A 27,801-nucleotide genomic window follows, 5' to 3' on the forward strand; every position below is an offset into this window, starting at 1 on the left:
AACTTACTGGTCTTCATAATGTTTCAATTAGCTGAAAGCTCTCATTTGCTTTAGACCCCTTCTCTCATGTTGTTTCCTTGAAATCAAAGTTTTATCGACATGCAGGAAAATATATCTTCATTCATCTGGTCTCACTGTATGTTTTACAGTGTTGAGAATGTCTTTTTCAACAAAAGTCTAGTTCATCTTCTGGGAGCTGCAACTGGATTGAAGTTCCAACAATTGAACCCAGCTCACCTAAAGCCCAAAGGATGGAACCTGCTCCAGGTATGGCTTGCTGTTCCTGCACTTGTGCCCATTACTGGGAACCAGTACACTTATGTTACACCAGATGATCCAAACAAACCGTCAAACTGAGAGGAGTGCCAACATGCACCTGCTACTACATTGACAAGATCTCTGGACCAAAACCCTGTTCAGATCCAAATGCTTCCAAAAGCCTAATGTTTGTTTGTTTTCAGGTTTGCATGTAAAACCCCAGATAATCATCCAGCCTTCCACATGCATAGTACTAAAACCACCACCAAAACACTTAAGATGTCCACAAACTCTACTAATAAGTAGTCCTCTAAAAATCTAATCCCTCCAAGAGTTCCTCCAGTCAACAGGCGTAAAGCTTTCCTGTACAATCCAAGGCAGAAAAGATATTTGGCTCCATGTGGCTCCCAGAACCAATCCCAATAAAAAAAGAGGCACATTAAGCTCCAGTTGGGTAAAGTTTTAAATGAAGGAAAGCAGTTTGACAGGAAATGAAAACTATTTATCCTTTTCAAAACTGGATGGTTCCTTCCGCTGAAAAACAATTAAGCAACGACTTCCTCATGTCTGTATCACAAAGTGGAAAGAGGAATGCCAGAAGCACACACAAGATTTTTGCATTTGATTTGACTGGTTTGTTCTCTACAGGAATTGTAAGCTGAGTATTCTGGGGAGGGGGAGGCGTTCTCATAGCAACACAATCTGTTGAAACTGCTCATTTTAAATTGTGTATGTGTCCCAATAATGCGACCTGGAAAATGTAAATTATTTGTTCCGCTTATGAAATAAAAAATAGAAAACTAACCCCACTCAGGCTGTGCCTTGTCAAGGTGAGTGGGCTTTCTACTAAGTCAGCTCAGCTATATTTTTGCCGCCTTCTCACTTTTAATCAGAGTGAAAAGAAGGCAACTCAAACCTACTATCTTTATCAGGTGTAAATTGAATAAAGTAAACTTATTCTAAGAGCGACTACATCGACTTTACCGTTTTGCATTATAATTTATTTATATAGTGTAACTTTTGTTGTGGTAACTTGCATACTTAAGACTACATTATATCAAACAATGTTAATGTCAGACTTGAAGCCATAGGTGTTTTTTTTTTTTTGTTTTTTTTTACTCTTTCTGCATAAAATCGCTTGGTGCCCATCTAAATGTATAGCTAAACAAAATCAGATCACATGCTCCACAAAAATATCATTATTTTTAAGCTCAACCGGGATATAGAACTCGTGGATTTTACAGACAAAAACTTGCCTATCATAAATCCAACTTAAAATGTTTGTTATCATTATAACCAAAACACACAATTATGCATCCAAGTATGCTGAAGAAAAAAGAAAAATCGTTGTGCTTCCGTATTGTCACCACCAGAGGGGAGTTGATGACTGTGTTATTCGGTGGCTGCGCTCTTGCCTGCAGTTTCCACATTGGCTCCATGTTTCAGTCACTTACAGCTTTAACTTTCAGAATTAAATTGCTGTAAACTGCTCAGATGTTTATTTTGACAAATTAATAATAACTCTGTAAAATCATATTGTTGGGATCAGATGGTGAGCTTTTTAAAGCTTCTCAAGATTCCCATGCAGTCAACAATATTGGAGTTCACTTTTATTATTATACAGATGTATATAAGCGTCAGTATTGGAAAAATTCTTCGGTTTCCAAATTCGTTACTTAATCCATTTTCTAAAGGGACAACATAATTTCTAACAATTAATGTTTTCACATGAATTCATGTTTATTTGATTTCCACTATCATTGATTTTCACATTGTGCTTACACTTCAACATTTGAACCCTCAGAGTTGCTTTCAAATCAGGACATCAGCTTAGATAATGCTGCCAACAACTAAACATTCTCTTTCTTTCTCTCTCTCTCTCTATCTATCTCTCTCACTCTCTTTCTCCTGCTATTAACTTTTTACTTTTCTGTAACTTAATCCTTCTACATGAGTTCTGTTTCTGTGTATCTGCTGTATCTTCTCAAACCCCCCAGTCGGTCGTTGCGTTTGGCCTGAACCGAGTCAGGTTCTGCTGGAGGTTTCTTCCTGTTAAAGAGGAGTTTTTCCTCTCCACTGTCGCTGCATGCATCATCGGTATGAGAGATTGCCATAAAGTCAACGACTCAATGCAAGCGGTTGTCCATTGTCACTACATGCTCGTCCAGGAGGAGTGGATGCCGCAGGTCAATGGCTCGATGCAACCTGCTGGGCTTCCTTAGATAGAAACTGTTGGGTAAATTGTATTATTAGTATTATCAAATATTCGTTGTATCATGTAGTCTTGTAGTTACATTTAGATAATGTTTCTGTGTGTTAAATAACTTTGATTCCTTCCTGTGACTTCCTTGAGATGCCATCAGCAAAGCCTGGGAGATAGCGGAGACAACTCTTCTAGCAGAGTTTATTGCCAGCAATAAACTCTGCTCTCCTGTGTGATATACAACTTGTTTTACTCAATGCCGGCCATGTCTGGTATTCGAATGGAGCAGAGGGATTTAGAGTGTAGATAACATGTGTCTAAATAGTAAAAGTCATTAGCGCTGCAACTATGTGATAAATTGTTTTGCCCCTCCCTTTTAGAAGTTGCAAAGCGCCCAATGTACGAGGGTTTCTGAGAGTAATAAAAAGAGAGGAGCGGCCAGATGTGTTTCAGAGCGGTAGGAGATTTGTAACTGAAAGCACATCTCTGTCCGTTCTCCTCGCGAGAAACAAAGAATCTAACTCTCTTGTCTTTCCTGTGTTTGTTTAAATTGTCTCTAATAGGTATTTAGACCTGACAGAAACTTTGACTAATTAATTGAGCTTTTTGTGCCGTTTCATAATTGCATCAGTTGGACTGTATGTATGATTGGATTTAAATAATTTCTGTAAAGTACCTCAAGATGATACTTGCTGTGAATTTTAGTGCTTTATAGATAAACTGAATTGAATTAAATTGTGGATCAATGTGCCATCAGGCGTTGGTAGGACACCCTGCAGGTGTGAACAAGCTGAGAGAAGAACGAGAACAGGAAGTGGTTTTGTGACTCTGACACACTGACAGGAAGCACAGGCTTGCTTTCACAGGAAATTGATTTTAACAGTCAACAGTCCATAAAACGCCCACAGGTAACCTCTGACAATTACGCAGAGGTGAATACTGATAGAGCCAATACACATCAGATTATGTGTAAACCTTTTTTTTAATTCATTTTCTTAAGTATTTTACTTCAAGTGTGAAGTGTGTTGATATAAATGTCATCAAGCTCAAGAACCTGTTGAGTCAAAACATGCAAAGCCACATTTCCTCACACCGCTGTGCCACAACAGACAACTCAAAATCTGTCAAAACTTCACCTTACGGAAAAAACTGTGAACTACCTTTCACAGCCTGACTGTGGACCTCATTCTCAAAATAGCAACCATTGCTTTTTTTGCTTTTTTTTAAACTCTGAAACAAATAAAAACCTGTATTTCAGTTTGTCATAGTTAATGGAGATGACTCTGTTTTTTTAAAACATTATATTAAAGCAGAACAGGAAGCGAGGGAGGGAAGTTTGTTTTTATTCAAAACATTAACAGCAGACAAAAATAGCAGGATTTTGTGTAAAAAGGTGAAGTTCTCAGTGGCACTCAATGAGGAAGCAAACGGCACACGCAGCAGAGGAGTTTGGGTCCTGCAGCAGAGCAACCGCAAGCGGAGCAGCTCTGCGACTGTTGTTGCCGGATAACGTTTTTTTTTGCAACGAGACAGGAAATGAGACAAGCACTGAGACTGAACCAGGGAGGACTACTTTGCCTGTGTAAGCAAAAATAAATAATAATTTTTACAAAAAATCTTGAAGATAGCAGTAACTCAGAAAGGACGTTGGAGAAACCTCCTATGAAGGCAGTTAATGCAGCTTTAAATTGGAGAGAAGTTCTGCAGCAGGCAAGTCAAATCTGAAATGGGCACCGAGGAGAAAGATTCAGAGCATGCAGCTCATCCTCTATCAAAGGAGCAGGGGTCACCAGAGAAGGAAAAGGAGACTCCTGTCGAGCATCCTCAACTGTCTGAGACCGCCGATCCCCTCAACACGTACAAGTGGCACACCGGCTCCAAGGGAACGCTCAATGAGCCGAGAGAAGAAGGAGACGGGGCTGCAGCCACCTCCACGTCCACTATCGACAAGATCCAGAAGGCCTCCAGCAACAAGTGGAGCAAGATGCAAAACTGGCGCAAAGCCCTGAGTGAGGATCCTGGGGACAAAAATTCAACAGGTGGGAAAAGTGGAGAGGCAACCAAGGTTGAGAAAGGTGCCGGGGCCACCAGGAAGAACCCATTCAGGAGGGCTCTGTCGGAGCCTCCTGGATCTCTTTTTGCAGCTTTAACGCCTTCCTCCAGCTCCGCCAGCTCAGCCCAGCCAGCTTCATCATCGGCTGCCCCAGAGGCTGCAGGGGCCTCCTCCAATGACCCCTCGTCGAAAGGAAGTGGGGGGACGATCTTCAAAAAATACCTGTGGAACGTGACCCAGAAGCTCAAGAGGCCGAGGCTGCAGAGCCGCAACAGCGAGCACGCCTTGCTTCCAGGTAACAACACATGATCTGAGTTTGTGACAAAGGTACTTAAAGAAAAATCACTCTGTGCTGAGTTTCACGTTTAAGATGATGAAGCAACTTTAAATGATTAGGTTGCATGGGACTTTGTCTCTACAAAAGTGGATTTTCCCACGTAAAAGTGCGTCCGGCTCTAAAAAGTTCACCACATGTGGCGAGACTATGATTTCCTGTTACATTTCAGATGTTCTTTTGGCACAAAGGTGTGGTATGTGAGACCTCTTTTCACAAAACCATATCAGGTTCATATTTAACCACTGAGCTGACATGGTGAGAAGACTCATTTAAGGGTGAGAAGCTTCATTTAAGGGTGAGAAGGAACTTCAAAACAAACGTTACTGAAAAACAGTGGCTGGCACTATTACTGTAAACTAGCTGACTTTAAAAATGGAAGTTATTAATTCAGAAATGGCACAAGCTGGAAATATTAACTTACTTTGAAATGAAAGGATACTCCATAAAAAAAAATAGTGGCTTCTTTTAATAACGACTATTGGACTGTTTTGTATGTACAAAAAAAGTGGAAGATTGAAAATATTCCAGAAGTGAATCACATTCATCAGTGATGCATTGAGCAGAAACATGCAGCAAAAATAATTACAAAATATATTCTAATTTTGGTCAATTTTGAGTCAACGTTAAGTTGAGTCAAAAATGTGTCAACTATTTGAACTTGCAGCTCTAGCATGAAGGGCATCCCGGGTGAGCTGATCACTGTGGACCCAACCCCCCATCATGCCCCGCCTCCCAGGCCACGCCCTCAACTACGACATTATTGTTACCTCAGAGTCCAGACTAAAATGGCTCATCTTGGTGGTGTATTAATTATCCCAGCCTAAAAATAATATAAGTCTATGTCTGCCAAAATACATCCTGGCCCTGTGCACAAAGAAAATCCAAGAATAATAGTAATATAGAAAACTTTGTACAGTGCTTTCAGTCAAAGGACTGGCAGGAGAATACACATACAATGAAAAAACAATTATAGATGCAATCAATAAAAGTAATAATGAAATTATTCAAATAACATCAGAGATTAAAGTAAAAAAGCAAACAAAAAAACAACGTAAAATCAAAATAAAAAGCAATGAGTGCAAGGATGAAACATAAGGGTGATGTTATAAAGATAAATGAAGCATAAAGCAGAACACAATTCAAAGTTACATCCTGTAATAAGCAGCAGATGTTTAATTTTGAGTTAAAGTCACTGAACATCAAACACACACAGTGTAATGTGAATGCAATATGTTTTTATTTCAAAATAAATGAATGTTTTTTTATTTTTAAAAAAAGCTTGTTTGCACTGAAACGTTTGCTCCTTGCTATTGTCAAAGGTTATGAATTTGTATTTTGCATTTAAAATAAGATCCTCTCTGTTGGATGGAGCCTGATTGCAGTATTTGCCCAGTCCTGATACAGATGATGCCGAGAGAGAGGAAGTAACGATGTCCAGTTTACTAACACATCGTGAAATACAAGAACCTTCATAAATTTCTTTTTTGTTTGTTTGTCCAGTTTTACACTGCTGTGAAAGTTCAGATGTCAGTATTACATGTTGCTTTTTAATTTTCCTTTGTAACTACCATTGACAGAACTTCATAAAAAAAATTACATTTATAGTTTATCAGCAAAAATATTCTTTGTAAAATTAAATCTAACCAATGATCCTGACGCTCAGCATCAATCCCTTTAGCAAAATTAATTTCACACAAATAGTTTGTGCAAATTTGTTTAAGCTCATTTACAACATAATATATGAAAATGTCTCTATATGGAATATACTGTACATTAGTATAGTATTACATCATCAACATGGAAAACATAAAAGCTTCTCAAGGAGTCTATGCTTGATGTATTTCTTATTTCCGACTGCTATTAGGCCTTCTTTACACTGGACTGACACGGCACTTTAATAATACAAATTAGCCAGAATGTGCCTGGTCTCTGCAAGGCTCTAGAGAGGCGACAAACATCTGTGTTAGGATCGTGGGTGTTAATTATGCTGCTGGCAGCGTTATTGGTTCCAGGTTTAGTAGAGAGGAGCAACAGCTTGTGTCATCAGAGAATTTGAAGGAGAAGTAACATTGATTTCAAGGCTACAACCTATTAAAACACACTTTGAGCTGCCAAACTAAATAGACTAATTAACTTTAACTATTGTCTAACTATTCTAGCTGGAACAAAAGGATCATATTAAACAAAAACAAAAAACAATGAACAAAAGATAATAAAATAAAATATTACACTATGATGTAGCCCATTTGACATAAGCATCTGTAAGTGTTAGACTCCCCATGACAATGGCCCCAGGCTAGAGAGAACTACGCACACCTCCAAATTGCAGATGTGGTTGCTGGGAGACCTGCAGTCCCCAAGCTGCTTCTCGATTGACAAGTCAAGCTTTTAACTCGATGTCCTTGCATCGTGTTCAGTGATGAGAAGGGAGAAGCAAGAAAAGGTGTGAGCAACACCCAACAGTCACATGACGTCTGATAAACATTTCAAACTAGAGCTTGTGTGCGGTCAGATGAAAGTGATTAGTAAAAAAACAAACAGATTTTGGATTTTTGTGCATGACTCCTTCTGACTGCACACAGCAGGGCAGAGGACTGCAGAGTGCTGCGCCAGAATGAACTTCCGACACAAGATGGCAGACTTCACGCTGCACTGCATTTGGACAGAAAATCTCTTTAGCTTCAAGTAACGGCAGTAAAAACTGGAACTGGAACTGTGAAGAAGGTGTTTGAATATAAAAACAAAAACACTGTGGTTCATCTATTCTGTTCACCCAAATCAAACACAATCAACCACAGATTATGAAGGTGGTTAAACTTAAAAAACACCAGCTGACAACACATTTTCCTCCTGATATTATTGTCTAAAAATCACTTAGATTACTGGGATAGGATAAAGTATAAACGCCAGTGAACAGGTTCTTCTAATCCTAAAGTCGCACTGATGTCGCAGAGGAAAAGGTACCATCAAGCAGTCTAGTCATTTTCGAGAGGATACTTTCAACAAGTAGTTTGGGTGAATGCACTGCAGTTGAGTATTATTTAATCATTATAGTGATTCTACAAAACCATTGTTTCTCAACAACCCTTCATTTATTCAGTGCTTTTCTCAGTATCTTCATTTTTCTTTAAAAAGCCTGCATCTGCAAAAAAAATAGTTTTTAAAAGTAAACACAGAGACATTGCAAATTAAGAAGGAAGTTGAGCAAAGCTACTGAGAAACAACAGGATATCCGTGTCTCTTGGTGTGCCATGAAGAAAGAGATCGCATCAGTAAGTGGGAGTGGCCACACGGTGAGTGAGATAAGTGTCGTCTCATCAGGCCGTAATTATCAGAACTAAAAAACAAACAAGGGTCACCGTGTGCCCGAAATGATGGTGTAGATCGCAGACACCTCTTTCCCTGTCGACTGTGTGTGTGAGTGAAGTCAATGTCCTCTTGCAGACTTGAAGGAGGTTGAACCGGCACATGCTACAGCCGGTGAATTTACAAGACAAAACTGGGTCCCACCACAGGAGGTCCCCTTATGGGACATCACCAACTGCATCCTGGGAGACGGACAAATCCTCATCACTCAAGAGGATGAGGTAACAAGTCTCACAGTTATACTACCTGTATGTAGGTTTTTCTAGAAACGGACAAAAACAGAAAGTGGAATTTATTTCAGGTCATAGATTTATTACACACAGAGTGATGTCTTCTAAACATTTTCATAAATTGTGATGACTGTGGCTTACAGGTAGTGAAAACCTAAATGCACTTTCTGTGCAAATCATGCACAGACCAGTTCAATAAATTAGAATAGTTCTGAAAAGCCCATTTATTTCAGGGATTTTATCACCACATCAAACACATTGTATAGATTAATTACACAGATGGATGCTTAAAAGACTCAATTTGTTTTAATTCTGATAATTTCCACAGACAATGAGAACATCCATTCATTCGTCCATTATCTTACACGCGTATCCTTAAGCATGTAGAGATGAGCCTGCTGTTGCTGAGATGGGTAACAGCAAGGGGTGCTGGTGGCTGTCTCTGGCGATCTTAATAAGAATGTGAAATTTAAAATGTAAATATTACATCAGCTCTACAAAAATATATATATTTTAAAAAAAACAAACAAACGTGGACTTAATAAAAAGTGTTTCATACTAAGGTTGTTATTTTCAAAAGGTACTTTTAATATGACAACCGAGACTCGTCGGGATGTATATTATAAATTAATTAATGGAAAGTTGTGTGGAAGGAAGAAATGTAGTAGAAAATAATGGATATTGCTCAAGAATAGCAATAGAATGATTAAGCTGGATCATTTTGTATGTGGTGGCGTTTATTTTATGTCTTGTTATTGGTGTCATGTAATTCTACAATTTTCCAAAAAAAAACTTCATTTTGGGTTTTTGTTATATTCTTCTCTTTCTTAGCTATAATAAAAAATAAATGCTTGAAAATATCACTCTGTGTCTAATGGATCTATATAGTACAGAGAGTACCACTCACGTACTTCAATACAGTTTTGAATTGAATCACTGAAATAAACAAACTTTTTGCCAACCCTCCTGACTTTTTCAGGTGCACCTGTTGTACATTTCACAGCCATTGTAAAAACGCATTTGTCTAATTTTGGAGAGTTTCAATGTGTGCGTCTTTCTCAGCCGACGACGTGGATCCGAAACCGTGTCAGCAGCTGCTTGTCCAACCTCAGCGTTCAGAACCTCGCCGACAATGATGCAGGTCAATACACACACAAGTGAGACATGAAGTGAGACATAAATGTACCAAAGTCTGCCTCTTGACATCAGATGTGTGATTCTGCACAAAGTCACAGAGGAAATGGCTGAATGTTTGATTGTGAGGCTGACTGTCAAATTGCTTCCTTTGTGAGTTATTGAGAAAGATAACATCGCGGCTGATTGCTCAAAGTCCAATGAACAGACGCAGAGAAAGAAGAGCACAGGGGGGATAGAGTAGCACAGGGAGGGATCAAGAAGCATCTTGTTTGATTTCTGCTTAAATATTAAGAGAAAGTTAGAAGCTGCAATCTTGAGATGACAATCCTGGATCGGCTAGGTTGTTGAACGCTATCAGGAGCAGCATGTTTTACTGAACAGGGGAAGGAAATGTTGAAGACACAGCTTCTTAAGTAAGACAGCGAAACGTCTTTTTCAGCTCGGACTAATGATGGGATTTAGACGCTGGATTGTTTGTGGAGGACCTTTAGGTAAGCAAAACGCCTGACAGTGCTCTACCTTAAATGCTTTGTTGGCAAAAATGTACATTTTCCTCTTAACTTTTATCTCATTCTGAAGAAGTGACTCTAGAAATAAAAAGAAGAGGAAATTATGTACTGAAGATTTTGAAGAAGTTAATTTACATGAAAGACTCACAGAATCCCTGTTCGTGAAGCTTATTAAGTTTGACTATGATTTCTGTAGCTATCAGCCTCCAACTAAAAACCACATCCTGTCATTCTGGGTTCATCAACTATCACTGCAGCTCTGACAAATGTTTCCTTCGGTAAACGAATGTGTCCACTGGGTGGGGAACCACGGTGCTGGACTTTACTTGAGAGATGTGTCATAAACTGCTTTTAAAAGTAGAAAATGTGAATTTTAGAGGGAGTTTTTGTTTTTTGTTTGTTTTTTTAAAGAGCTGGTAATGATAACCAAATCTCATTGAAATGACTAAACAAAATACATTGAGGTAAACAGTTTATATCTTTCAGACATCAGTTTTTTCTCTTTACAAGCTAAAATTGTCCTCAGGGAAAAATGCCAGGATTAACAATATTTTGAGGGGGGTGGGGGGGGATTTTTTTACCTAACATATATTTTCCACAAACCTTCTGATAGATTTAATGTCCTTTTGGTCTTTACATATCTTTCTCATGCCAACACCTTTCATCTTGACCCTCAGAATGCAGCCCTGACCCTGTGGGCCTCCCAGGCGGCTCTCGGCCGAAGAACCAGGATGGTGGTGTACGGGTGAGTACACATCAGATAATCTGTGTGCCTGCACTGCATTTCCTCATGACGAAATACATAATTGCATTTATCCCCCCCGGTGTAACATCTTCACCCTCAGGGATTGATCAAACGGCGCCTGGATAAGGCCAAAAGGAACAGTACCACCCAACTGAACCCGGGACTAAACAAACTAAGCAGGTAAAGCAAACTCTTATGTTTCTAAAGTATTTTAACCTCATCAGGTTAGCACAGGAAATAAATCTAAATTTGCTTTATTTCCTTTAAAAGCAATTATCTACCAACACAGCAAGAAAAATGCTGTTGGCATTGGTTGAAAGAAAAAAAAAACAGCTGAAGATAATAGTAAACTCATGCATTTAGTGAGAAAATCATCCATCCATAAAATAGTCAGAATATTATAACAATTGACTTATGGGAAATCATGCTTGTTGGCATGATTTCCTAAGTGCACGTCAACTTTTTTTTGTGTGTTTGTTCTAAGGTACATGAGCTCATGAGCCAGTATGAAATTCTCACAGTATAACGCTGAGTAGAAATACTACAGTTGCAATTAGTTGATCATTGTTTTGGGTAGTTAGCCTGCAGTCATGCTTCTCAAAGCTTTAAGCACTTTAAACCATTAAAAACATGTGGCATATAACTTATGAAATTTTAAAACTGTCCCTTTTAAAACCGTGGCATGCTGTGAGACTCATACCTAGCTTGGACTTGCTTGTAAAAGTGTACTCTGCTTAACTTGTACACTGTTGTTTGTATCTTACAGGCAGTATGGTTCCCGTGAGTCTGTATCGGTTCCAGTAGGGAGTCTGGATCTGAGTGCCGACACCAGCACTGTCATCAGACCGGTCCACAGCTCAATCTTAGGGGAAAAGTACTGCTTTGAGGTAAACTTTGGTTTGGATTCTACGGGTTGGATGTGCTGGGTCTTCTCAGTAACTGGATGGATTTTGTGTTTTTAGGTGATAAATTCTGAAAACACCCACTGCTTTGGCTGCTCCTCGGCTGCTGAACGGGATCGCTGGATTGAAGACTTGAGACGTGCTGCTCAGCCCAACAAGGTAAGTTATTTTGCATGTGAAAAATACGTTACACAACATCTAAAATACCACGTAAAACACTTCCTTAATTTTCACAGGATAACATTGAGCGCACTGAGAACTCCTTGAGTCTGTGGGTCAATGAAGCAAAGGATCTTCCCCCCAAACGGCGCTACTACTGCGAGGTTCACCTTGATGGAACCTTGTTTGCCCGCACAAGCAGTCGAGCTGTCGGCAAGCCAACTAATCGCTCCAGCATGGCTGGGGACAGTGCCTCTGGGTCTACAGGAGGCCTGGGGGGAAGCGGGGGCGCAGCTGGTGGCTGCCAACTATTTTGGGGGGAATTTTTTGAGCTCGACAATCTTCCCTCTATCTCCCAAATCAGCCTGCATCTCTTCCGTGAGGAAGACGCCAAAAAGAAGCGCCACTCCCGGGATGAGTCCAGCTTGCATCCTCTGGGCAGCGTGAACATACCTTTGGCAGATATTCGAGGTCGGACCTATCAAGAGAAGTGGTATCCCATCACGCCTTTCAAGGCGTCGGCCTCAGCTGGGAACAAGGAAGTGCTGAGTTCACAGGCTTCCCTCCGCATCAAGGCTCGGTTCCAGAACCTGAAAGTGCTGCCGATGGAGAAGTACAAAGAGTTTGCGGAGTATGTGACAGTGAGATATGTAAAAATGTGCGGAAACCTGGAGCCACTTCTCAACGTTAAGGAGAAAGAGGAGCTGGCAGGAGCTCTGGTCCACGTACTCCAGAGTATTGGCAAGGCCAAGGTTGAGAAAATATGTCAACACAAGAACAGAAATTCAGCATTATGTTGTTTTAAAACTGTATTGATTGTTCATGCTGGACTTTTTCCAGGAATTCCTCATTGATTTGGGCGATGCAGAGGTTAACCGACTCGGAGAGAAGGAAGCGTTGATCTTCAGAGAAAACACACTGGCTACTAAAGCCATAGATGAATATATGAAGCTGGTTGGCCAGAAGTACCTAATTGACACACTAGGTAGGTAATACGTAAAGATTATAGTGGTTTCTTTTAAAGATATATGAATTGAAATATCTGCTGATACCGATTATTTAACATCCAAAAAGCTTCTATTCAAATTGTTTTTTTGTTTTTTTTTACCTAATGTAAAGGAAAAAACGCACATGCACTATGTGCATATCAAAGAGTTTTACAAGTTGGGATCCAACTTGTAAAACATTTATTTGTTACGTTCCACCATCAAAACTTTTCTGCATTGGGAGAGGACATTAAATATTCTTGAGTGCATCATGTCTACATAAAAGATTAGGAGAAGTCTCTCGCCAAGCAGCTCGCTAAAATAGTTTCAGCCAAACTAAATCAAGAACGTGTTATGGCGACATTTTAAAACTGTTCTAACAGGTTGTTTTTTTAACTGTAGCTATTGTTAACAGCAGAGGCTTAGTGCATAAAATCCAGATTGTAAAAATTCATACCTCAAGGCAAGGACTTCCAGCAATGTTTCGACATTTCCAGACGATTTAAGATCCATGGCAAGCTGTGGCTAAACATTAAAAACTAAACAAAATAAATGAGCATCATCAACAAAACGGTCTGTTTTAATTTCTTTCTTTCTTTTTCTTATGAAGGGGACTTCATCAACCGACTATACGCCTCAGTGGAGAACTGTGAAGTTGACCCTCTCAAATGCCCCGCTGCTGAACTGTCGAGCAACCAGCAGCACTTGAGGGAAACCTGTGAAGATGTGGTGCAGAAGATAATTGAGATACATGGGTGAGACATGACGGCTTGGTGAAGAAGAAGCAAAAGACAAATTGCTTCAAGGAACTGACTGAGCATATCTTTCCCTTTCACAGATCTTTTCCCGAGGAATTAAACAAGATCTTCTCCAACTGGATGGAGCTGTGTGAAGACAAGGGGAAAGCAGAAATTGGGCAGCGACTCATCTCTGCCTCGCTCTTCCTCCGCTTCTTATGTCCTGCTATCCTGAGTCCTTCTCTTTTCGGACTGACTCAGGCATATCCGGAGCCAAACACTCTGCGGACCCTCACCCTTACTGCTAAAGTTATCCAGAATCTGGCCAACTCCACCTTGTGAGTTGCATCTAGTCATCTCATGCTGACAAACTCTACATGAGTGAAAGTTTAAATGTTTAAGCAAATGAAATGTTTTGTGTGGATTCAGGTTTGGAGAGAAGGAGGAGTACATGCTGTTCATGAATGAATTTCTGGATCAGCACTGGGATGGGATGAAGTGTTTCCTGCAAACAGTGTCCAATCAAGACACTGAAATCCCGATGACATCCTTTGATGGCTATGTAGACTTGCCCCTGCGTCTGGCTGTGCTGCACGGCCTCCTTGTGGACATTATCTATAAGAAGAATCAGGTGGGACGAAAAGTGATTCCAGTTTGGTTGATAATCATGAGCAAATGAGAGTCCATTATGCATCAGGTGTTATTTTATGATATAAAACTAACTTCCAGCTTTTCATTTTCAGGACACAATTGACAAGCTGCATCCTCTGCCTTCAATCCTGAACCAGATAAGTGATTCACTTGGTCCTGAAGCGCCTCGGATCATTGTGAACAGGTAAGTTAGAGGCCTTGAGCCTCTTCCATGAGCTTCCTGCTGCTATTTTGACTGGCCTCTGTTTTGCAGTCATACAAAACCATCCAAACCGGTGTATGTTCCTCCACGAGAGTTGAGAAAGTACAGTCCTCTGCAGTCATCCCTCCAGAGACTGCCTGTGGACTCCAAAGGCCCACAAGACAGGTACTATATGACACCTGTGTACGACAGGTACTATATGACACCTGTGTACTTGTTAAATAATTCACAAGTAATGAAGATCATTTGAAATGTATAAAATGTCTAAGGAAATGATGACAACAGTAGATTTTCACTCAGTAAATATGCACTGCATTGGGTTAACTTTGGCTTTCCAATAGACTAGTCTTTTGTTTGAGAAGCAAAATAAAACTGAATGTACCACAAACCACTGCTGTGTCAACTACTTGTAGAAAAAATCTGTAAACACTTCAAACCATTTTTTAAAGTGGCAACAAATTTTTTTCCCTTGCTTTTTAGAATCACAAAAGATAATATTTTTACATGCAGTTTCACAGGACATTTTATCAAAGAACTAAAAAAAAAGACACAAAAGAATCATTTGAATAATTTGAAAACTGCATTTTGTTTTTTTACAGTTCAGTAATGGATGAAATATTGACATTATGACACACTGATCTGTTTATTTCGCAGTGAAAGCAGACCACGTAAGAACACGAGAGAGAGGAAACCAGTCACCAGAACCCAGAGTGCTCCACACAGACGTCCTGGTCACGGCAAACAAGCCCTGAAGAGGCAGACCAGTTCCGAAGCTCTGCCGACATCGGACCACGAAGAGCAAGGGGCCGAGGTCAACGAGCCAGTTATCACACGACCAGATACTGTGAGTAAAGCCCGGTCTCAGGGTGCAATACCAACCAGCAAATCTATGCTATTTGACATTTTCCAGAGATATTTTTTTGTTTTGCCTGTAAAACAAACCCAGCAGTCTCCTGTCTACCTTGTTTAGAGTGAAAGCATCAGGCGTGCTCCAGCACCAGTTCCATGGATCATCGTCAACCCCAACAGGGAGTCGGGTGAGATGAAAGCCGAGAACGAGCAGTTCAGCTTACTGGACCGGGTATGTTTCAACCATCCATCCACCCATCCCCACAACTGATTTCACACTGGGTTTCAATTTCCTGCATTTACATAAAAGTGTGATTCCCCTCCAGCACGCCCAGGAGCTGTCAGAGCTCCGTCTGGGGATAGAGCAGGTGACAGAGCGGGAGCTGGACATGGCCAAACGTCTGGAGGACTTCATCATCCAAAGCCAGGACCAGAATGCAATGCTGCAAGCTGAGGTGTATGAGCTGAAGAACCTGCTGGCGGTGCGAGAGGAGCAGCTCGCCAGTGCCACCTTCAGGTGAGATTGTATAGAATTTTTTGTGCCTGCTAAAGCAATCTTTGGGATCAAATTGAAGAGACAACTTCCCCACATTTTTTCTAACTTCACCATGTTGTATGTTGCTGGCATCTCTGTGTTTGTTCCAGGTTGGGCGTGATTGAAGAGGAAAGGGAAGAAGATGAGAGAAGGCTAGGTGTTGCACTTGCTGCAGCCGAGAGAATGAATGTGCTGGTAAGGGAAGCAGAGACACAAATATCAGTCAGTGAATTTAATTTAGATATTAAAATTATCTTCAAAATTAGAATGAATTCAAATGAATTGTAGTCATATTTATTTGGTTAGATGCACACAGCATGCAAATGCAGCATTTGTCAGTCCATCGAAATGCTGAACAATTTTTTATTGTTAAATGTAGGATGTTCTCAAACACGACTCAAATATAACTATATATATATATATATATATATATATATATATATATATATATATATATATAGCAGCGGAGCAAAATTCAAGAGAACCCCTTTCAAGAAGGAATTTAGCTAAAAGCTTGTAAACAAAGAATTAAATACAATACAAAAATAAATAAATAAATACAAATTGATGTGTTTAAAACAATATTCTGGCTAGAAGCTTTACAAGAAACGTCTTCTTGGCCTTTTCTGGTGTTATGCATTCAGATGCCATGGGAGAAAGACAAAAGCAACGATCTGAGACATGAACATTTGCTCTCAATACAACTACTAAGTTGAAAAATGTTCTTTTTTCCCCAAGATATTTCTTCATTCAAACATGGAACAGAACGATGTTTTCCTGGCAAGTTGAAAATATTCAAGACAGCCGTCAGTCTTCATAGGAGTGGCTAGGACTCACATGTTCACATTTAAGTACAATTAGTAAACAGCAAGTTTAACCTGTTTTGAAAGATTGCCAGGAATTAGCCACTTCTCTGTAAGAGGAAAATGGCAACAACACCACTTACATCTGCAAGGCTGAATCTGAACAAATGAAAGAAGTGTATGAAAGATGTAGGCAGCATAATGGAAATTTGGCCTCAATGTGATCCACTATGTTTGACAAAAATGAAGCAGCAGAAAAACCTAAAATCAACACTCAAGCATGGTAGCATGGACTCGTTTTATGGCTTTTTCTTTGTATTCACTGGACCTGGATCCTAGAAGGAATTTGGTTTAAAAGTTTCAATTATATTTGAGAAGATGGCCATGTTGGAACCCAAGCAGATGATTATTTTTTAGTACAACTTTAAATGATGACAGTACATTAATGGCTGCTTTCACTTTGCTCTCAGGAGGAACAGTTTGCAGGCCTGACGAAGGACCTGCAGCAGCTCAACGAGGCCTACAGCAGCAGCCAGATCAAGACGCAGCACCCTGAAAAGCCCCACATCAACAGCACCTGAGCCCAAAAAAATATACACTTCTCAATTTGTATAAATGCCTGTGCTAAACTCAACAAACCTACAAGGTTTATCAACATTTCTGCTTCTTTTTTGTACCAAAATGTCAAATATGTTTTTACTTGTAAACCTGTCTGACAAATTAAAAAAAACTACAAAGAGCCCCATTTGACATTTTTAAATCTAACCCCATTAAAATAAATGCAACTGTCTGAAGCACTTCTTTTTGCTTAATATTTAAGTTCAGAAGAATGTATAGGAACAGTTACTTTGTGATCCATGACTTCCTGTTTTCCCTTTGTTTCCGTGGCATGCAGCCTAAATATGACCCTGACACTGAGTCTTATTTCTCTAGAATATCCTCTATAGAAATCTATAGCTGTATTTCAAAAACCTTGGCTCAGTTAATTATCCACTTCTGTTTTAATAAGTCAAAATAAGTTTCAAATGAGAAATTATCAAATGGAGTTACCTACAAAAAAAAAGACCCTGAAATAGCCCTTTAACGTAGCAGTGCATTGAAAACTACAAATCAAATGTCAGACTAAATACCATTAAAATGTTGCAGTGTTTGGCCATATAAAGTGCCTATTGTTTGTTCAACACAAAAGTGCTATTGTTTGTCTGTGGGAGTGGGGCATGTAAATAACTGCAGTCAGGGGCGATTCTAGGATCTGACCTTTAGGGGTGCTTAGCCCCCAGTAAGGCTAAAACCCATGAAAAGATATTTGTTGGTGCAGTTTTCTAAATCTAACTGCTTATTTACATACATTCACAAACAAAATTAAGAGACATGTTGTCAGTAATTCATAGAATAAACAATATTCATTTTACTCAAACATATACCTATAAAGAGTAAAATCAGAGAAACTTTAAACTTTTTCCAGAGGTGTATAAACTCAGTTTGAAACCGAATCTCAAGACCACATCATACCTGCCAACATCTGCTAACATTAATGAGACACAAGCAGCTGTGGAGTGACACAGTCCCAGTGGGGTCTGCTCTCCCTGAGATTAAAATAAAATCTACTCAAAACTATGCATTTCATTTAAAGAACATTTTACTAAATTTATAGGATTAATAAACCTAAAACCAGTTTATTGTCAAGGTAGAAGTTCAGGTTAATGACTATTGAAAATGAGTCCTTAACCTGAACTTTATTTGAAAATCATACTTAGAAATTGCATTACCCTTATTTTTATCTGAACTGTTGGTCCTTTTTACAAGAATGAATGTCCATCTATGGAAAAGTAGACATTATGAGTCAGGGTTTTACTATTTCAGTTCACAGTTCATGAAGTGGGCCTATCATAGTTTCAGTACCAAACACCTTTCTATTCACACAGAAACACCCTAACATTCTGTGCTGCTGTTTAGTCTGACATTGTTTAAGTGACTCCAGGGAGATTTGGGAAATTAATTACAAAACAACACAACAGTCACTAATCAAACTTAAAAAAAGACCAATAAGAGTAAGAGGACCCGGATCAGACTAACCCATTATAAAACAGGGCTAGAATTGCCACTGACTGCCGTTCAGGGCACAACTGACAGAAACCATTTTTTTTAGCATGCCAACCCTCTACATGATGCCGCCCTAGGTGGTGTGCCATACCTCCCACATCCCCAGATGCTTTCCTCCCCAGGAAATTTGGGATTTTAGGTGATTACGTAATTTATCATATTTTAGAGGAGCCAGTCACTGGTCGAAGGTATATAACTACAGCAGGCTGCGTTTTGTTGTGAAATGCGCTCTGACTTGAGCGTTACGCCACACCTGCTATTAAACAAAAGGGAGGGACTTTGCTTAGAGCCGATTTGTCACGGTTCACCTCGGTGTTCCGCAGTTCCACCTTTTAGCACTCGGTCTGAGACAGTGATCTGAAAATCCTACCAGAACTGCGTCCACAAAAACGTTAAGGTACTGTAAGAGACATTTATTGAGAATTTAAAGCGGAAGTTTAACAGTAGTGCTCGCTTATGAAATTGCGCGACACTGTCTGTTCACGACAGTGTTAAACTAAAGGAATTAAAGGTCCTAACGACACGTAATATTTGCATGCTTGTTTAAAAGCAGCCGACTGATACAAACTTGATGTGTATTATTTTAATTTCCTGACTTTTCTTCGTAAATGAATCCGCACCGGTTGTCTCTTACTTTCGTTTTCTTCAGGCGCCGCCTTTAAGTTTCGTTTCTTCGTCACTGCAGCTGTAGGTTCCATGATGGCCGAAGCCGACGAGTCTGGCTTTTCTCTCATGAGCCTGGAGGACGAGCTGACCTGCAGCATCTGTCTGAGCACCTTTGACTGCCCGGTCACCATCCCCTGCGGACACAACTTCTGCCAGAACTGCCTGCTCGCCACCTGGAAGGACTCCTACAGCTGCCCCCAGTGTCGGACCCTGTTCGCCACCAGGCCGGAGCTGAAGAAGAACACGGTCCTCAGCACCGTGGTGGAGACCTTCAGGGTCAGGTCCTACAAGACCGAAGGTGCTGTTGCAAGCAAACCCGAGAAGAAGAAGAGGCATGTGATCCGCTGTGACACCTGTATGGAAGCGGAGGCAGCCCAGACCTGTCTCACCTGCATGGCCTCCTTCTGTGAGGAGCACCTGCGGCCCCACCGGGAAAACCCCATTTTCCGCCTCCACCAGCTGACATCCCCCGTCGGGGACCTGATGGAGCGGATCTGCACCGACCACCACAAGCTGATGGAGCTCTTCTGCAGCCAACACCAGCGTCCGATCTGCAGCCTCTGCCTGCAGCAGGTCCACAAAGGCTGCTCCTTCACCTCTCCAGAGGAGCAAAGGAGCAAGAAAGAGGTAGTTCAGTCTAATACAAGTGCATCTTATATATATATTATGATCTGCACAGTCATAACCATTGTCCCGCAGATGGTCATTTAAACCAACCACATGGAAGGTTAGGACATAAAGTCACTGTTAAAGAACCTAGTGGTTCGCAGAGTGAACATTTAATTTCCCTTTAGGATCAATAAAGCGTTTTTGAATTTGAATTGAATTTGTATATGAGCACATTAACAGAAAGCTGAGTGGAAGGAAAAAATTGTTAGATGAAGGTGCACAAGCATCAGATGTAAACAGCCTTGAGATAATCGTGAAGCTTAGTTTATTTACTAACATTTCTCTCCTGTAGTAATTTTTATCAGCCTGTAAAAAAAATGCGCCTGCTTTTATTCATTAAGATTCCACTGCAACAATAGTGTTTAGGTTGCTTAAAAAGTAGCTCTGGTTAAAAATCAGAACTGCATCTGCAAATTAGGAATCAGCCATAAATTGTATTTATATACTTCATACTACATCAAGTGCCTAAATCTAAACATTAATTCAATAATTTATGTTTAAAAAAAAAATCAATTTAGAAGTAGCTATGGAAGATTAAATGAGCAATTCATTAACATTTGAAGCCATCTTGTTAAATGTTTATTGACATATTTCATGGTTCACCCATGAATTAGCTTAAACTGACTCTGGGCGTAGAGAGTCAGGTGATTCAGAAGGTGAATCACCTGAGCAGAGACAATACGGTGAAGAAGGAGTTTTTTCTCATAAACCGAGAATACAATAAAGTCTAAGGTGACTTATCAGAGCAACATGAGTTTATTATGTCATTAACGACTAATAAAGTAACTATGCAGTGATAAATTATTAACCACTGAAACTCCTCCGGTTGTTGTTGCGCAGTCTGGAACTGATCATGTGCTGTTGAATTATTGACTTTGTTGACTGTTGAAGTCAGTATTTTATTGCAAACATCTCTGTTTATTTCAGTCACAATGTCAGCTGTGACACCGTTGAATCTGAACAGGATTGACGAGTCAAATAAATACATGCTGTGCTTCAGCACTTCACCATGAAATGGGGAAATGTTGTATCTACATAAACTGAATGTATATTTATCCATCCATACATAACGATGCATGATGTGAATGAATGAGTCGTGTTTTCTCTGCTTACAGATGGACCTGAGAGAGAAGTTAGTTTTTCTGGATGGAAAGCTCTCGAAGAATGAGAGTGTAATTTCTCAAATGAGGGCCATGCAGAACAAGCTACGGGTTTGTATCACTTGAATGATTAAAGCTCAAACGAAGAACTTTGATGCTGTTGATTTCAGTTTGTTTTGTTGTGGGGTTAATTCCTGCTGCTGTGGTCCTCACAAGGAGTCGGCCATCCACAGGAAAAGTGCCTTGTCGGCTGGGTATCAGCAGATGCGGGACATGATGACCAAAGAGGAGAATGACGCCCTGAAGGCAGTAGACAAAGAGGTGGAGACTGGTGAAGTCAAAATCAGAGGCCTCATCTCAAAGTTCAGCGAGAACGTCGACAACATTGGCAAAGCTAAAGAGGAAATCCTCTGTCTGCTGGGTCAGTCCCAAACCCTGGCCTTCCTGCAGGTGGGATAACAGCAAATGAAAAATGAACAATGTGGCTCATTAAGTTTATAGCAGAGTTTGTTTATTTTTTTTAAGTATTGTAAGCTTTGAACAGCTCATAGAAAACTGTTCAAGTCATAATTTTAAAATGAAAGTGGTCTGACAGAAATGCAAAGGTACCCAGATGAGGCCTTCTACCTAATCTGACCAGGAGAGTATTAATCGTACAAGCAGCCAACCAAATCATCATAGTTCTTGGGTAGCTGCAGATTCACGTGTCAAAATGGCACAGTCAAAGTCCTAAACATAACTGAGAATCTTTGGTAAAATTTACGTATTAAGGTTTACCGATCTGACTCTGATTGAGATATTTTGGAAAGAAAATGGGCAAAACATTTTAATCTTTAATTAAGCTTTAATTGCAACATGTTTTTGACTTGCGTGGTTGACATAACCATGTTAAGCCATGCATTAACCTGAACAATTAACCTCAACTTTGTGCTGGTCTCATAAACAAAATCACAATAAAACACATTGTGCACGGCTGTAATATGGTAAAATGCATACAAATTTAAGGAATAAATTTCCACCGAGCACTGCACACAAACATTCGCTTTTCTTCTACCTAACCCTCTTCTTTATGCATAGGATGAAAAGAAAGAAGCATAAAATGCAAAATATTTGCTGCATGCACATGATGGCTGGTCATCAAAATACACATTTCTGAATGAATACCTCTCTGTTTTTCTGTCCCTGCAGACTTCACTTAACCTTCCCCAGGCTGTAAGCTATGACCCTTACAGCCCTCGAATCACTCTGGATTCCAAGAAGGTCGTGCAAGTCGAGGCCTTTGCTTTGACATTTAAGAACTACTTGACGGAGCTCTTGAAGCAACCCGTGGAGGCCAGAATCCCAAAACTCATAGCAGGTGACTATGCAAGCACATTTATAAGCTGGTGGCTTCACTCTGTGTAGTCACATGATAAAAGCAAGTGAAGTAAATATCCAATTTTATTTCAGACATTAATACTGGCACATTTGCAGCGGGTGAGTGGTTTAAATATGTGGAGAGGAAAAAACAGGAAACCAATCAAATCAAATACTCTTAACTGGTGCAGTGATTTAGCGAGGCGGTGTCTTAGAGGAAATTCATTTAATTATTTAGATGAAAGCATAAAAAGCTAAGTAACTAAACTCATGTTTCAGGTGAAAGAGCAGCTTCTGCCTCTGGACATTCACCTACGAGTCTTGGAACTTATCAGGAATTCGGTGTGTTTATTTCTCCGACACTTGTTTTCAGTCTGCCAATTTATGTATCTGTAATCTATCTCATTCCTAAGAGATGCATGATAAAATTGTATTTGTCATGTTCGTAACTTTCCTCAGAGCCAAACATTCCCCCAGTGACCCCTCGATTCCCCAGATCCCACAGTCCAGCTCCTCTGGCCAAACCGGCCCTAAAGAAGAAACCTCAAAGTAAGAAAAATCCAACTTTTTTTCTTTCATCATGCAAACAAACCATATTCCTAGAGTAATTTAATCAAACACAAACCAAAACCATTTTGTTTGTTAAGGTGAGATTGAAAACCCTGCTTTTTTTTCCTGCATTTTATCAGGCAAAATGATACAGTCACACATTTTTACATCAAAACTGCAAAGTAATGGCTATTTCTTGAGATTTTGTGATATACCAACACAAGTAGTACGTAATTGTGAATCTTGCAGAGGTTTTTTGTTATAGTTGAGATGTAGAAAATGATGACTTATTTCTCTCTAGAACCCGCAAAAAACCCTTCTCTGACCACCGAATCCAGTCCAGGCAATAAGAAACTGGGAAAATCGATGGAAAACCTGCAGGAGTTTGGCGTGAAAGAAAAACCAAGGGGACGTCCTGTTGCTGCTGAAAAAAATGAAGTAACTGGTAGGTACCGGATTTAGATGTTGGAATGTGAATAACTGATAAATAATAAACTGTTTAAAACAAAAACAGACAACTTCATATTGATGTTATTTCAGGTGTATGCTAACGAATAAGAACATCATCAAACGGTTCATTTATTTCAGTAATCCCATCACTGCCACCCTCCAAAGGAAGTGTAATCCAAAAAAGGACATTACTGAGGAAGCTGGCTGCCCCAAGCTTAATAAGAGAAAGTGGAGGGAGAACGTGTGGTTTTCCTTCCACTCAGTTTATTGCATACAGGATAATTGTCAAGTTACCAGTTTTCTCCATGGCAGTGTAATCGGTAGCATATCTGTATTAAAAATCATCTTATAAGTTGTTATTGTGTAATGTTCCGAGAAACTGGATTTTCATTAGCCATTTGCTAGAACCTTCAACAAAACACTTGAAATATATAACCATTAGAAACAGATATCATAATTTCACTTTTTGAATTGATTTACTGACATCAATTGACTTTTTGATGAGATTCTAATTTGAGATGCATGTGAACACTTTGAAATAGAACAAAATGCTTGAAATGTGTTTTCCCGTCACAGAGACTACAGACATTCCCTCAGAGATAAGCTCTGCTGAGAAACGAAGTGACCTTATGAAATGTAAGGAAACAAATATCTTTGCCTCTTGTCTTATTAGCAAGTGTTTGTCGTTAAAATTTAATTTTATTCCGTCTCCACTAGATGGCACTGTGCTCAATTTTGATCAAAGGACGGCCCATAAACGCATCGAGCTAAGCGAGAATTTCACTAAGGCCACGGTGTCCGACGAGCACACAAACTACTCCGACTGCCCAGAGCGCTTTGCCGTCTGCTCCCAGGTCCTGGCCTCCAAGGGGTTCTCCGCAGGCCGCCATTACTGGGAGGTGCGACTGAGCAGCAACAACTTCATCGGCATCGGGCTGGCTTGCAGCAGCATCGACCGCAAGGGCCCCACCAGCAGGCTCGGCCGCAACAGCAAGTCCTGGTGCATCGAGTGGTTCAATGTGAAGCTGTCGGCCTGGCATAACAGCACGGAGGTGGTGCTGGTCAATCCGAACCCGAAGCGCGTCGGGGTGCTGTTGGATTGCGAGGAGGGCAAGGCTACGTTCTATAACGTGGCGGACAGGGCGTATCCCTTCCATTCGTTTAGTTTTCAGTCCGCTGAGGCCGTCTACCCAGCCTTCTGGATTTTCTCCAGTGGCTCTTACATTACTCTGTGCAAGCTTCAGTAGAGTTCGACGTGCAGTTGAAATGTGAGAACTGCATGTGTTTACAATGAAGCATGAGAAAGACGCCAGACTAACTGGTGCGTCATTCAATACTGGTTAGTCTGGAATGAGGACGTGGAAATAAAACATTAATCTAAGTAAGGATCCTTATTAACCCAACTAAAATCTCCATTTAAACTACAAACCAAAAATTACCCGTATGTTTCTCTGTGATTGGCTAATGCGTATTCTATTTATCTTCATCATCACACTTATATTCAACAATTTCCCTCATTATTGTCACTTTCTCTGAGGTGCCAAGACTCCTCTTGGTTTAAAGGTATACTACGCAGCTGGTATTTCTAAACTCAAAGTTTCTAGTTTCCATTGAACTGTATATCACAAGATCCAGAAACAAACATATTTACAAGTTAAGTGTAAGCTAAGACCAGTGGGGGGTCAGCGATGTAGTGGTCAGTTGGTTTTACTTGAAGTCTTCCCCCAGATGAATTGGCAACATGAAATAAGACAAGGAGTTCTTACAGAGTAAGACATAATGACACGTTGAGGTTAAGTTTAGCTATATCTTGCTTAGTATACCTTTAAACACTTCTTTCTTGATTATTTTATTTCCCTCGTCAGTACAGACGGTCCATGGTGTTCCCACCATATGTGGATCTGTCTTTATTTTTGGTTGGACCATTCCTTTATGCCCTGTCATAAGGTGATCTTTACAAAAGGATTATTAAGGTTATGATTCTGTGCTGACTGACTAAGCAGACAGATGAAAGCCTTAATACATAAATGGATGGGAAGAGCTGAGGGTGGATCATAATAAAGCACTTGGCTCTTGGTGGAGAGTGTGGGAGCTTCTGTTTTGGTCATATGGCCGAAAGAGAAACTGGTATTGGTTTTTGGTTTAGAGTAAAAGCTGCTGAAGCATTTTACTCAATTGTTTGGATTTGGTGATTGGGACTAGCTTCTGTGTTTTGTTCTTAATTATGGGATGTATTTAAAGGAAAACATTTGATTTTAAAACATCCAATGTAATCAAGGAATAAGTCTTGACTGTCTTTCAATCAGTGTGGATTGGAGATAGTCACACTTTTTCTTTCCTAATCTGAAACAGAGAATATACAGCAGGACAGGAGCTGAGCTCATGGCAGTGGACCAGATTATTGTCGTTATACTCTTAAAATATGTGTTATGAGCGATAATCTGGGTTCAGTTTTGGATTTTCAGATTTGTTTACAGAATTCTAGCACGATGTCAGAAAATCACTTGCAATATTCTTGTGAAATACTGCAGTGATTATTTCAGTTGCGACACATCCACAATGATATGATGACACTTCAGGTTAAGGAGTGCACTGATGGATTCAGAAACTTTACAGACCCTGTTTCTCTGGTGTTGCTCTGTCCTTTTAAGACATCTAGCAGCAAATCTTTTTGGACAAACACCTGTAAAGTCTTTACTTTTGACTGCTGGGTGTTTGCTTCCTATGAACATGCAGGTCTTTCAGCTTCCACTTTGTTCAGGGAGAAGTTGAGAAGCTTAATATTGAGGCTTTGGTATCTGGAAATGGGAAGAAAATAGTTGTATCAAAAATACATCCAACGTGTACCTGATAAAATACTTACAATTCAATAAAATAATCTTTTACCACAAAAAACAGCAATTTTAGGTTACTAAATCTTGTTTAAATTGTGAAAATAAATCACTTGTCATTTTAGGTGCAGTGTCTTCATATTAAGCGTGTGTATTAAAACCTGCTTTTATTTGTAAATGAGGCTATAAAGACTAGATGGAAAGTCCCAGCAAAAAAAGTATATGACGAGATGAAAATATTACTTGTGCACACTATGCCAAATCTAAGAAACCAGAGTAAATGGATACATTGACTTTGTCAGGATTACCAAGCCTTGAGTGCTGACATCATTTCTTTGATTACAGCAGACGTCATATAGAGTCTGTCTTACTAAAGAAATGAAACATCCGTCTCTCATCTGTTCACCCGGAAGACCTTTTGGCTTCACTGGTGGAGTTTGGATGAGGAAATGATGGGGAGAACGGAGATATTCAGCAACAGTCCAGGTCCAGATTTGAACTTGGTTCTGTTGTTTGTAAGCCTCACAGAGATGAAACACTTTAGTTTCCTATAAAAGTTGGAAAAGCGAGCCAATGGGATGCTCTGTTGGCTCATTGTGAGTGAACTGGAAGGAGGGAAGATTTCCAATTCATGAAGTTATATGTTGCGTGATGCTGAGCTTAAGTCTTCTGTTTCTGCAGTGTGTTAATAAAAGCTGTAGCGTTTAGATTCTGTTTTTAACACCATACCTGTTCTAAACCTGTGAACTCTGTTATCTACAACAACTTTTAGGGATCCTTCTAGGGTGTATCTTGTTTATTTAAATCACACGTCAGAGTTGTTTCAATTCCCAGCTAATGTCTTCTTGCTCATTTTCTTCTGCTTTAATTTTTCTTGTCATGTTTAATCAAAGCTTTCTTTGAGTCATGTTCTCTGTTGTTTGGACATATTCAGCCAAAACTGACCTGAAAGCACTTACTACATTTTATTAAGTCGATGACCAAATCAACCTTTTCTTCTACTTTTTCGAGCCTAAAAATTATTCTAAATAAGATCTTTTAATAAAATAAACAACATGATGATCTGTAAGAATGTATTGTATTTTTCTCATCTGCTGAAGGCCCGGCACCTTTCATAATGGCTGCATTCTCAGGCTCCTGTCTTGTGTGCCTGTTTGACTTTCTTCAGATAGCTGTATTGAAATACAACGTAATTTTTCTTTTGGATTAATAAAGTATAATCGATTGATTGAATAAACTTTGTTCTCGGTCTCTTTCGGTGCTGCTTATGTACTGGTTGTAGCAAATTGTTATCAGTCAACTGTGTCCAAAATCTACAGCAGATGCAAATAAAATTATGTAAAAGAGAAATGTCACTAAACGATAAACAATCGAACATGCTCTAAGGCAGGGGTGGGCAATCCTGGTCCTCGAGG

The 27,801-nt window shown here is 39.8% G+C and overlaps 2 protein-coding genes across 8 annotated transcripts; both read left to right on the plus strand.

The window, feature by feature from the left end:
• The first annotated feature begins 3,854 nt into the window (after positions 1-3,854).
• On the plus strand, positions 3,855-17,393 carry rasal3 (RAS protein activator like 3). 2 transcript variants are annotated; one of them, XM_028018883.1, is made up of 19 exons: positions 3,855-4,809; positions 8,296-8,438; positions 9,510-9,588; positions 10,771-10,838; positions 10,939-11,018; positions 11,605-11,725; positions 11,801-11,899; positions 11,977-12,651; positions 12,740-12,884; positions 13,496-13,640; positions 13,724-13,960; positions 14,052-14,253; positions 14,366-14,457; positions 14,527-14,640; positions 15,130-15,319; positions 15,446-15,556; positions 15,651-15,841; positions 15,970-16,054; positions 17,133-17,393. In XM_028018883.1, exons 1-19 carry the CDS (start codon positions 4,188-4,190, stop codon positions 17,241-17,243), a joined length of 3,510 nt encoding a protein of 1,169 aa, XP_027874684.1. In that variant the 5' UTR covers positions 3,855-4,187; the 3' UTR covers positions 17,244-17,393. The 2 variants fall into 2 exon arrangements, with proteins under 2 accessions (XP_027874684.1, XP_027874685.1); XM_028018884.1 differs by lacking the exons at positions 3,855-4,809; positions 8,296-8,438; positions 9,510-9,588 and adding an exon at positions 9,689-10,075.
• A 1,625-nt stretch (positions 17,394-19,018) lies between these two features.
• On the plus strand, positions 19,019-27,619 carry trim25 (tripartite motif containing 25). 6 transcript variants are annotated; one of them, XM_028018137.1, is made up of 11 exons: positions 19,019-19,162; positions 19,451-20,058; positions 21,216-21,311; positions 21,417-21,650; positions 22,389-22,557; positions 22,650-22,676; positions 22,836-22,898; positions 23,016-23,105; positions 23,407-23,550; positions 24,132-24,191; positions 24,273-27,619. In XM_028018137.1, the coding sequence occupies exons 2-11, from the start codon at positions 19,462-19,464 to the stop codon at positions 24,800-24,802; spliced, it is 2,010 nt and encodes a 669-aa protein (XP_027873938.1). In that variant the 5' UTR covers positions 19,019-19,162; positions 19,451-19,461; the 3' UTR covers positions 24,803-27,619. The 6 variants fall into 6 exon arrangements, with proteins under 6 accessions (XP_027873938.1, XP_027873942.1, XP_027873941.1 ...); XM_028018141.1 differs by having other exon boundaries at positions 23,437-23,550; XM_028018139.1 differs by having other exon boundaries at positions 19,025-19,162; positions 19,415-20,058.
• Positions 27,620-27,801: the final 182 nt, after the last annotated feature.

The sequence above is a fragment of the Xiphophorus couchianus genome, chromosome 5, assembly GCF_001444195.1.
Source record: "Xiphophorus couchianus chromosome 5, X_couchianus-1.0, whole genome shotgun sequence".
NCBI lineage: Eukaryota > Metazoa > Chordata > Actinopteri > Cyprinodontiformes > Poeciliidae > Xiphophorus > Xiphophorus couchianus.

Excerpts from the sequence above, each read along its gene's own strand:
- rasal3 (XM_028018883.1), top strand. The coding sequence starts at position 4,188 with ATGGGCACCGAGGAGAAAGATTCAGAGCATGCAGCTCATCCTCTATCA. Across the intron at positions 8,439-9,509 it reads TCATCACTCAAGAGGATGAG|CCGACGACGTGGATCCGAAA; the intron begins GTAACAAGTCTC and ends CGTCTTTCTCAG. Across the intron at positions 11,019-11,604 it reads GGACTAAACAAACTAAGCAG|GCAGTATGGTTCCCGTGAGT; the intron begins GTAAAGCAAACT and ends TGTATCTTACAG.
- trim25 (XM_028018137.1), top strand. The coding sequence starts at position 19,462 with ATGATGGCCGAAGCCGACGAGTCTGGCTTTTCTCTCATGAGCCTGGAG. Across the intron at positions 21,312-21,416 it reads CCATGCAGAACAAGCTACGG|GAGTCGGCCATCCACAGGAA; the intron begins GTTTGTATCACT and ends GGTCCTCACAAG. Across the intron at positions 22,677-22,835 it reads TACTGGCACATTTGCAGCGG|GTGAAAGAGCAGCTTCTGCC; the intron begins GTGAGTGGTTTA and ends CTCATGTTTCAG.